This window comes from Peromyscus californicus, unplaced genomic scaffold (genome assembly GCF_007827085.1).
Source record: "Peromyscus californicus insignis strain IS unplaced genomic scaffold, ASM782708v3 Scaffold_3__1_contigs__length_106647218, whole genome shotgun sequence".
Lineage (NCBI taxonomy): Eukaryota > Metazoa > Chordata > Mammalia > Rodentia > Cricetidae > Peromyscus > Peromyscus californicus.
Genome location: NW_026294551.1, coordinates 22,963,872 through 22,975,018, shown reverse-complemented (window position 1 = coordinate 22,975,018; position 11,147 = coordinate 22,963,872). Strand labels below are relative to the sequence as shown.

General features: G+C 41.0%; 2 protein-coding genes across 2 annotated transcripts; both read left to right on the top strand.

Moving 5' to 3' along the window:
* Nucleotides 1-1,861: 1,861 nt before the first annotated feature.
* On the top strand, nucleotides 1,862-2,404 carry LOC128123031 (keratin-associated protein 9-1-like). The gene has a single exon (XM_052758961.1). The coding sequence runs from the start codon at nucleotides 1,862-1,864 to the stop codon at nucleotides 2,402-2,404; it is 543 nt and encodes a 180-aa protein (XP_052614921.1).
* An 8,200-nt stretch (nucleotides 2,405-10,604) lies between these two features.
* On the top strand, nucleotides 10,605-11,147 carry LOC128123032 (keratin-associated protein 9-1-like). The gene has a single exon (XM_052758962.1). The coding sequence runs from the start codon at nucleotides 10,605-10,607 to the stop codon at nucleotides 11,145-11,147; it is 543 nt and encodes a 180-aa protein (XP_052614922.1).

The window sequence follows — 11,147 nt, the reverse complement described above, 5'->3', positions numbered from 1 at the left end:
GTAAAATGAATAGAAAATCTCTTAATAATAAAAAAGGAAAAAAAAGAAAAGGAAAAAATTTTTTCTTTATTCTTGGGAATTTCATGTATGAATACAATGAAATATGATCATATCATCCCCTTATTTCCCTGCTCCAACTTTCCCCAATTTCTCCCAACTTAGACCCCTTCCAACTTCAGGTTCTTTTATTTATTAATTAATTTATTTTTTTTATTTTTATTTTTGACAACCCACTAAGTCCAGTTAACTTTTATCATATGGGCATGGGTGTAGAGTCATCCACTGGACCATGGGAAATCTACCAGTGGCCATACATTCAAAACAGAATGACCCCCCCCCCCACACACACACACCAGCAGCTATCAACTACCAGTAGTTCCCCAGGAAGAGATGGGGTCCAGGAAGCCCCTCCCAATCTTTGATGGAAATTTGGCTGTTCGTTGCTGTGCAGGTCATGTGCAGGTAGTCACAGCTAGCCTGAGTTCCTGAGTGTTTATAGCCATATCAAGTTCAAAAGTTTGCTTCTTACAGCTTCCCTCCCTGTCCTCCAGATCTTTCTCACCGACTCGTCTGCTGTGTTCCTGAAGTCTTGGTGATGGGCTGGGCGTGTTACAAATTAGCTCTCAAGATTGATATTGTAACTTTTAAAAGAACATTTGAAACAACCTAAGAAGGTTGTAGTCCAAATTATAGTCTGAAAACTTCACTCAAGAATATATGAAAAAATACTCACTGGAAGATGTGGGCAAACACAGCCATGAGAACATGATTCACACTAGTTTAAATGATGGAAATATGTCCATCAGCAATGAAGCACATTAATACAGTGTACTCCCATCCTGCCATAATATCAACAGAAATGGACAAATGACCACTGTAGGAAATGGAGTCTACAAAACTCACAAACAAATCTGAGCAAAAGGAAACAAATAATACATGCTAAATGATTTCTCTTTTAACAAAGATTAAAAAATTGACAAACTATGACTTATACACGAGTTGCCTTAGGGAGAGAGGCAGGGATAATCCCATGATGACAGCTACCAGGTATATCACTATTTCCTGACATGAATGCTGGACACACTGTCTTCATCATATTCAGTCAAGCTAAATATAGAAGTACATGTATTTTTCTGATACTGTGTTATGCTTCAGTTTCTTTGAAAGGTATACAGTTTCATCTCACAGAATTTAATTTCCTCAATTTATGAAGACAATGTGCTGATTGGGGTGTCCAACCTGAGTTTATTGGTCCTGTTGCTAAAAAAGGATGAAGATCTAAATTGATGGATGTCTTCTAGATCCTTGTGTAATCTTACAGCCTCTATGGACCCACATTAGGGTTTATTTGTGTATGAAAAAGACTGTGGCCACCACCCTCTGCTCATGTCTCCTTTGATAAAGCTGATGAAACCCAGAAAGTGTCTGTTGCCTGTTGTAGTCTGGAATAAGCAGGCTTTTCTGAGGAACAGACTCGGATCCAGACATGGATTCAGTTTGTCACTGTGGACATATCATTATCATAGCCTTTCCCCAATGTGCGCACAGTCAAAGGTACAAGATGAAGGAAAACTTTGACCCTGTGGCCACAACAGTCATCACATGACCAGAGCACGGAGGATGCTGATGAGTGTCTACAAAGGCTCTCCACAATTAGTTATTTAAAGTGAACTTCAAAGATTTGTAATATAGCGAATAACTTCCTCCTTAAAGCATTTCCCCGTGAGCCTCTGGAAACAAACAACAACAAGAAGGAAAAGTCCTGCTTATTGGTCCCTTCATGGCGTGTCCAGGGTATAAAAGCCCCAGGACTGAAACGGTTGTCACAATCCCAGAAACACCTCCATCCACATCCAACACCATGACCAACTCCTGCTGCTCCCCTTGCTGCCAGCCCACCTGCTGCAGGACCACCTGCTGCAGGACCACCTGCTGGAGACCCAGCTGTGTGAGCAGCTGCTGCCAGCCCTGCTGCCAGCCCAGCTGCTGTGGCTCCAGCTGCTGCCAGCCTTGCTGCCAGCCCACCTGCTGTAGGACCTGCTTCCAGCCAAGCTGTGTGAGCAGCTGCTGCCGCACACCCTGCTGCCAGCCCTGCTGCTGTGTGTCCAGCTGCTGCCAGCCTTGTTGCCAGCCCAGCTGCTGCCAGCCCAGCTGCTGTGAGTCCAGCTGCTGCCAGCCCAGGTGCTGTATCTCCAGCTGCTGCCAGCCCTGCTGCCGGCCCAGCTGCTGCAGGCCCTGCCTCAAGCCCTGCTGTGAGCCCTTCTGCCTCAACCTGTGCTGCCAGCCAGCTTGCTCTGGACCTGTGACCTGCACCAGGACTTGCTACCAGCCCACATGTGTCTGTGTGCCTGGCTGCCTGTCCCAAGGCTGTGGGTCCAACTGCTGTGAGCCCTGTGGCTGCTGATCAACTTACCACAGATCCACTAGCAACAGACCTGCCAGATAACCACAGTACATCAATTTACCACCTTTCTCTGCTAATAATATGCACTTAAAAATAATATGTATCTCATAAAACTCCCAGTCATTTTCCTGTTAACAAATTTGTGACTTGGTCACTGGCTACCATCAAATCCACTTTGATATCCTATTACTCCTTTAACTGCTTCTAAACATCAACTGATCTTGACCTGAGTTTGTGATCTCAGCCTTGACAAAGAGATAATTGCCTTTTTAACTTAAGAAATTAAAAATAAGAAAAGCCATTTACAATGATCTAATTAGAACCTTGCAATGATAGATATCTTTGACTTTATTCCAATATGTTTATATGATGTTATGAATCATCTTGTAATTCTCTTGTGACCACTTCATATTTTCTTCCTAGCTTAAAGAAAAAAGCACTCACACCTTGTCCATTGGTTTTTCTAATAAATTCTTGACTGCATTATTTTGTTTTGTTTATTTTTATTGTTTTGTTCTTTGAATTGTGTTATCCCACCTGAGCTACATCACAGTTCCAAAGCTGGTGTGCTGGTAAAATTTCATCACTGTGACACAGGATGTGGAAGAGCAACTTAGTGAATGATAGACCTATTTTTCCTCATGGTTTTGGTACAATGTTGTTTGGCTTCCTATGCTTGGCTAGAACAGCAAGATGTCAAGAGCAAGTTGATAAGGTATTTGCTCCTCGTAGACAGGAAGCCACATTGAGGAGGTTTGAGGGACCTCATACAACCTTTAAAGGCAAAGACCCAGTGACCTACTTCCTCCAACTAGGTCCCACCCCCTAAAGTTTACTGAACGTATAAATAGTACCATCATCTGAGGACCAAGCATTCAGCACATGAGTCCAAGGAGGGCATTTCATAGTCAAATAATAACACTTAAGCAAACCCAACATGAGTAAGTGACCTGCATTATGGCAGGCAGTAGGGATAGACTGAATCAGATCAAGGGCCCCAGGTTATCCGATTCTTGAGGTAAGGTAGTCATGAGTACAGTTTTAGTTTAAGGAAACAGCTCTGTAAACTGAACACCAGGAAGATGGATACTTTGCTTTCTTCTCAGGCAATATCATCAGTTCTCTCATTTCCAGTCCACCTTTATTAACAAAGCTCTTCCCAATTCATTACTCATACCTTGGTCACTACCACCCACACCTTAAGACCAGCAGTGTTTTTAAGAGCCCTACTAAAGGATGTGCACTCCAGTCAGACAAATGGTGAATGCCTTCAAATATGTTTGATGGTCCAAGTGTTCCCACCACTGTCCTGAGACTTTGGTGTGAATAGTTGCCCTAGTAAAAGTTTATTGATGTCATAGAAATGTCCTTGTTTTTCTGGTCCTTATTCTTATATGGCTATGTGTATCACTGAGAAATAGACAGAATTTCACTTGCATTCACAATTGGAGAGATAATTGTTTCCAGGTCAAAGCTGAATTAAGGAAATATAGGAGTGACAAATCCCAGGATTCAGGGAAACAAATTACTGATGCTTCTAGCCTATGCTCCTGCATGATCCTAGAACCACGTAAGAAATAAAAAAAAAATACACCTGAACTATGGGAGGGGAAGCGCAATCAACAGAGAAAAAGTGAAAACTTTGGTTCTAAGGTGAGTGAGGCTGTGAGGGAAGGAGACAAAGGAGGAGGCACTTCTAGGAGCAGTCTGGAGCTGAAAGGAAAAACAACAGACATTCTGAAAGAAAACACAAACAATGGAGAATCTGATGATCAAATGGCTGATACTGCTATAGGAAAATGGAAATAATGAAAAGAAATAACTAAAAAAATACCTTAGAGGGCAGAGATGCCACGGATGCACCGTCTTCTCAGACACATGCCAGAAATTCCCTGTAGACTCTTCCAAAACAATGAAAGTGAGAGAAAGACAGACAGACAGACACACACACACACACACACAGAGAGAGAGAGAGAGAGAGAGAGAGAGAGAGAGAGAGAGAGAGACAGACAGACAGACAGACAGACAGACAGACACAAACAAAGAGAGATTATTTGTAATAATAACCAGAAGATTATTTGTATTTTATTTCTGTTAATGGAAACAGAAAATGGAGGTCAGAGACTGGGCATTGAGTGATCTTTGATACAAACATTTTGAAGTAGAACCTACCAGCAGGAACAGTAAATTTGACTCCAGGATTAGGAGTAGTGGACCAGCCCAGACATTTTCTAGATGAACAGCATTAACACACACTTAATATGCTCCTTCATCCAAGTTCCAAACTTAACTTTACTCTGTTGTCTTTCCTCTTCAATCAATTTATAGTAAACTATGTAAGCATTGAATGTAGTGACTTCCTGAAATTCTCCCTTTAACACACAGTAAAAAAACTCCTAGGTTTTGCTTATGTTTTCAAAGCGAAAATAGAAAACTCTAGGATAGCATAGACAGTTTAATTTCACAAACTATAAGAGAGGCCTTAGAAAGGTCATTACAGGAAGTCATTAGAGTTCAGGCATAGTAGGACTGGAAATTTGTATTCAATTCTTGTTACCCTTGCAATGAATCACCCCCAATTTAGTAGCTTGAAAATTATTTTCTTCCAGTTCTGAAGGTCAGAAGTCAAAATTCAGTATCACTGAGCTTGAATCCAAGTGCTGGATTTTTTTTTTGGTTATAGTTTTCTGTAAGCAATAGTTGACATTTTTAACTTCTAGGGCTGCCCACCTTCCTTGAATCATAACTTTATATTATTTTTACACTTGTCTTCCATCTCTACCTTTCTTTATCAGGAGCCTGTGTTTACACTGTACACCTACAAATAGTCCAGAACAATCTCTCCCTCTTGATATTCTTAATCATGTCCTCAAAACCCCTTCACCATGGAGGGTGATACAGTCATAGATTAGGACTCAAGCATCTCTTAGGAACTGTTATTCTTCTCACAAGAAGAACCTTGTTGTGTTCAGAAGTAACTTACTCATGACAGGGAGAATAAAGAATAAAGTGGTATAATGTGCCTATTTCTACTAAAATGACATATGCCAGAATATTCCCAGAGAAATCAAGACTATTTTGAAGTTTGAATGTTAAGATTTACAAGGCTGTGTATAGAGGTTCACTCTCCTTGTTTACTTGTTCAGCATCCTCTCATGACTCAGAACTAGTTGTTGGAGTGTTTTTTTTTTTTTTTTTTGGTTTTTGAGACAGGGTTTCTCTGTGTAGCTTTGCGCCTCTCCTGGAACTCACTTGGTAGCCCAGGCTGGCCTCGAACTCACAGAGATCCGCCTGGCTCTGCCTCCCGAGTGCTGGGATTAAAGGCGTGCGCCACCACCGCCCGGCATGTTGGAGTGTTTTAAAAATTGATTGACAACTCCCAGAAACATGCTACCCCCTAGTGAGCCTGTCAAACTCTCAAAGTCAAAACCTGAAAAGCCCCTCAGTCAGACACCACAGAAACCTGAGCACATCTAAAACTGGGCATTCAGTTTAAGGAACCACCCTTCCTTGTGACACTCTAACGTCATTGGTGTAGTGATTCTAATTATGTCATTAATTTCATTTACAGATCAAGTTTTTTATGTTGCAAAATTACAATGTTGTTTAATTCTTCATTTCTTACAAAAATATCATTAAACAAAACCAAATGAAATATTTGTTATGAATAATAGTGTACATTGTAGACATGAGACAATGTAGGATAAAACTACTGACTTGGAATACATACCAAAATGAAAGGTTTTATAATGGAAATTAAAACATTTGAGAAATTTAATGGTAATGAAGGCATTAGACGTCAGAACTCAGAGGATATCATAGAAATGGCATTTTGAGGGAAACCTATAGTCTTTAATTATTTATTCTACAAAAAAAAATCTCTAAAAATAGTACATGTAGTATTCTGGTTAAAAAGTTTGAGAAGGAGCCGGGCAGTGGTGGCGCACGCCTTTAATCCCAGCACTCGGGAGGCAGAGCCAGGCGGATTTCTGTGAGTTCGAGGCCAGCCTGGGCTACCAAGTGAGTTCCAGGAAAGGCGCAAAGCTGCACAGAGAAACCCTGTCTCGAAAACCCAAAAAAAAAAAAAAAAAAAAAAAAAAAAAAAAAAAAAGTTTGAGAAGGAAACAAATGCAATTAGATGGAGCTGCAGAGCAATTTAAATTAAGAAATTAGGTGGCAAATTTAAAATGAAAGAAATCAATAACATCCAAGGTCTGTGCATATTAAAATGTTTTAAAGAAAATTATCTTTCAGATAATACTGGTCTGAGAAAGAATATATTTGAGTAATATTGTGACTGAGTGAAGAATGACATGTATTTCAAAGAATGTTCAATATGTAAAGCTCAAACTATGAAAGTGGATCCCTATCACACCTCATTTACAAAAACAAAACATCAATTAATTAAAGGCTTAAAATCAACAAAAAGAAATTTAAAACCAAAATTTCAAACATGTCTCGTGGGTTAAAAGCACTGAATGCTCTTCCATGGGACCAAAATAACCCATAAAAAGTTCATAGCCATCTGTAACTCTAGTCTCAGGGAATCCAACACCTTCTTCTGGCCTCCACAGGCCCTGCATATCCATGATGCACAGACGTCATGCAGGAAAAATACCCATACATACAAAATAAAAATAAATAAATCTAAAAAACGTTTTTCTTTTTTGTCTTTATTTTTTTCTTTTTATTGACAATAGGTTTTTTTCCAACATAATACTTTTATTGATTATTTGGGAATTTCATATAATGCACCCCATCACACTGGATTCTCATTCTTCTCAGGTCCACCCTCCCACTGTTGTGCCCTCCCACAAAGAAGAAGAAGAAGAAGAAGAAGAAGAAGAAGAAGAAGAAGAAGAAGGAGGAGGAGGAGGAGGAGGAGGAGGAGGAGGAGGAGGAGGAGGAGGAGGAGGAGGAGGAAGAGAAGGAGAAGGAGGAGAAGGAGAAGGAGGAGGAGAAGAAGAAGAAGAAGAAGAAGAAGAAGAAGAAGAAGAAGAAGAAGAAGAAGAAGAAGAAGAAGAAGAAGAAGAAGAAGAAGAAGAAGAAGAAAAATACACCCAATCTAATTTGTGTTGCCCATATACTCATTGGAACATTGTCAAGCACTCCATGGCCAGTCCCTAAAGATAACTGAGTCCTTACCCACCCCCGACCCCAACCAGAAGTCACCAACTGTGAAGAGCCACACTTCAGAATCTTTATCACAGTTTTTAAGAACTCTCTTCTGTGGCTTCCTGTCTGGACTCTTACTTTTATTTGGGGGGTTGGGGATTGGCACAGAAGCCTTCCATGTCTCTCATTCTCAACTATGTGTCTGCAGTCATCAATACCACTACAAAAGAAGCTTCCTTGCCAGCAACAGCACAGCTCGTGGATTTCCACATGGTTTTTCGAAGCAGCACGGACCACAGACATCCACACAGCCTCCATTGGCAGCATGGAACACAGGCCTCAGCATGGTCCCTGGGGCAGCACAGACCATGGATGCCAACATGTAAAAAAATATTTTTAAAATTCCAGCTTATAGAAAAAATAGGGCTATGTATCTTCTAGATCTTCAAATGTTCAAAGTGCTCCTTTGGTGAAGTCATTAATTATGTCTGAGAAATAAGGTTTACCGTATATGATTATGTCAACCATGAATAATACGTTTACCATGGCACCAGTGATAATAGCAAAACCATGGGTTCAGCCTAGGAGCCCATCAAGAGATGAATGGAGGGAGAACATATGGTATGTAGATACAATGATGAGTGTTTGGAGTATTTATTATTCAACCCTAAAAGAGAATTAAGTTTCTTCTGCAGGAAAATGGATAGACCCAGAGATTACAATGTTAAATGACATAAGCAAGAAAGTCTAATGTTGCGTGTCTTCCCCCATGTGGAGAACTAGATTACTTTAAAGGCATAGAAGAAGGAGGGGACTATTCATGAGGCAAGGGATCATTGAACAAACAAGAGAATGTTAAGGGGAAGTCATCAAGGTACTTTAGATGGAAATATGGTAATTCTAACTATTTTACAATATGCGGGTAAATTAAAAATTCTAAGTAAGTGGCAAGACAATGGTACCTTTGGATAGAATATAAAATAATTCTACATAGTCTTAGGATGGTCAATTCACTTAATAATAGAAAAGTCTATAAATGCCATGGGAAAGATTGACCAGACAGCACTAAAATTAGAGGAAAAGACAAGCAGCAGCATGGAAAAGAACACTGACAAAATGAACAAAGGCTAATATCCAGGATAGTTAAAGAATTTCGATGAGGAGTTTTTAAAAGACAATTTAGCAGAAACAGACTTAAGACATGATAGTGCCTTGCAAATGAGAAATACAAAGGACTGAAGAACATATGCAAATCCAACTCATTAATACTAAGGAATTCAAATGAAAATTATAATGAGATATACTTATTATACAGATAACAAAAATGCTTCAAACCCCACAGTGACAACACCAGGTATTAAAACACAAAGCACAGAATGGCCCACTGAGATGAGTGAATGATTGACAACCTGAGTTCAATCCCTGGAACCCGCACAGTGGAAGGAGAAACCAGACTCCAGCAAATTGTTCTTGGACCTTCACATGTGTGCATGACACACACATGTACATGGAAATGTACACACACATATGTACACACAAAGCAATAGAATAAAAAATATAAATCATAAAGCAATAAGAATGATAAGTTATATGTAAGTATCTACTAATGTCCATATGCAAACTTTGTAGCCCAGAAACTTCACAAGTGTATGTCGGGATATATTCACAGGGATACTCGTTCAAGTGGACCAAGCTCTAGACAAAAATATTCATGACAGCATGAGTCACAAAAAGCCCTACTCATAAAAGTTGTCCATCAATAACACAAGGATTAATAAACTAAAATATCACACAATAAGGACTAAAGAGATGGCTCAGTAGCTAAGAGCACTGGCTGCTCTTCCAGAGGACCTGGGTTCAACTCCCAGAGCACACAGAGTGGCTCACAACTCTCTGTAACTTCAGCCCCAGGGACTGGTGTGCAGTTTCTGTGGCCACGCACACTCAGTGCACACACACACACACACACACAGATGCAGGAAAATACTCATACACAATGCAAATAAATAAATCTCTAAAATTATATTATGTAATAATCAATTGTATGGAAAAGGCACAAACACCTACCATATTCAACAATGAAAGTAATTCTAACAAACACAATTTGGGACAAGAAAAAAGAAAAATATATGCCACTACATTTCAATTTAGATAAAACTTCATAATTGGTGAAACTATGCTATTATAAGTCAGCAGACTATCTTATGGGGAAGAAAAGATAACAATGAGGAAAAAGGAACTTGAAAACAGCTGCTACAGAGCACACACACTGTCTCCTGATATGAACAATAGCTTTGTCATATTTGATTGAACGAAAAATTAAAAAGCACAAACTTCTCTGGAAGCATGCCATGATTCAATTTTCTTTTTAAAAGTTATTTGTGAGATCATGTTACTTTCTCTTTTCATGAAGGCTATACCCATGTTGGGATACCTACCTAGGGGTACTGATTATTTTGCTATATAAGGTTAGGATCTAAATTGACTGATGCTTTGTGAACCCCCATGTTCATCTGCCACTATCCTCAGGCTTGGTTTAGATTCACATGCTCAAAAGACCGACACTTTCTTTGATAAGGCTACTGTGACAGAGACCATGCTTGCTGCAAATAAACATGTCTATTAGACTCTGGAATAAGCAGGCAGTTCTGATGAACAGGCTTGGACCCAGGCAAGCACTGAATTTGTCACTGTGAACACATCAGCATCACACTCCTTCTCTCAAACACTTCCCACACTGTACCAGCAAAATGTACACACTGAAGAAAGAGAATTACCAGCTCCTTCTCTGCCCACAGAGCTATCACATGACCAGAGAATAATCAGAGCAGGAATGGTGGTGATGATTCCAAAAATACCCTCAAAGAACTATCCACAATTAATCGCTTGCCTCATAATTTTCAAAAGACTTGTAATACTTAAAGAGCAACTTCCTCCTGTGAGAATTTCCTCATGAACAGCAGAAAACAAACAACCAGGAAAAGTTCTGCTTATTGGTCCCTTCATGGCGTGTCCAGGGTATAAAAGCCCCAGGACTGAAACGGTTGTCACAATCTCAGAAACACCTCAATCCACATCCAACACCATGACCAACTCCTGCTGCTCCCCTTGCTGTCAGCCCACCTGCTGCAGGACCACCTGCTGCAGGACCACCTGCTGGAGACCCAGCTGTGTGAGCAGCTGCTGCCAGCCCTGCTGCCAGCCCAGCTGCTGTGGCTCCAGCTGCTGCCAGCCTTGCTGCCAGCCCACCTGCTGTAGGACCTGCTTCCAGCCAAGCTGTGTGAGCAGCTGCTGCCGCACACCCTGCTGCCAGCCCTGCTGCTGTGTGTCCAGCTGCTGCCAGCCTTGTTGCCAGCCCAGCTGCTGCCAGCCCAGCTGCTGTGAGTCCAGCTGCTGCCAGCCCAGGTGCTGTATCTCCAGTTGCTGCCAGCCCTGCTGCCAGCCCAGCTGCTGCAGGCCCTGCCTCAAGCCCTGCTGTGAGCCCTTCTGCCTCAACCTGTGCTGCCAGCCAGCTTGCTCTGGACCTGTGACCTGCACCAGGACTTGCTACCAGCCCACATGTGTCTGTGTGCCTGGCTGCCTGTCCCAAGGCTGTGGGTCCAGCTGCTGTGAGCCCTGCAGCTGTTGA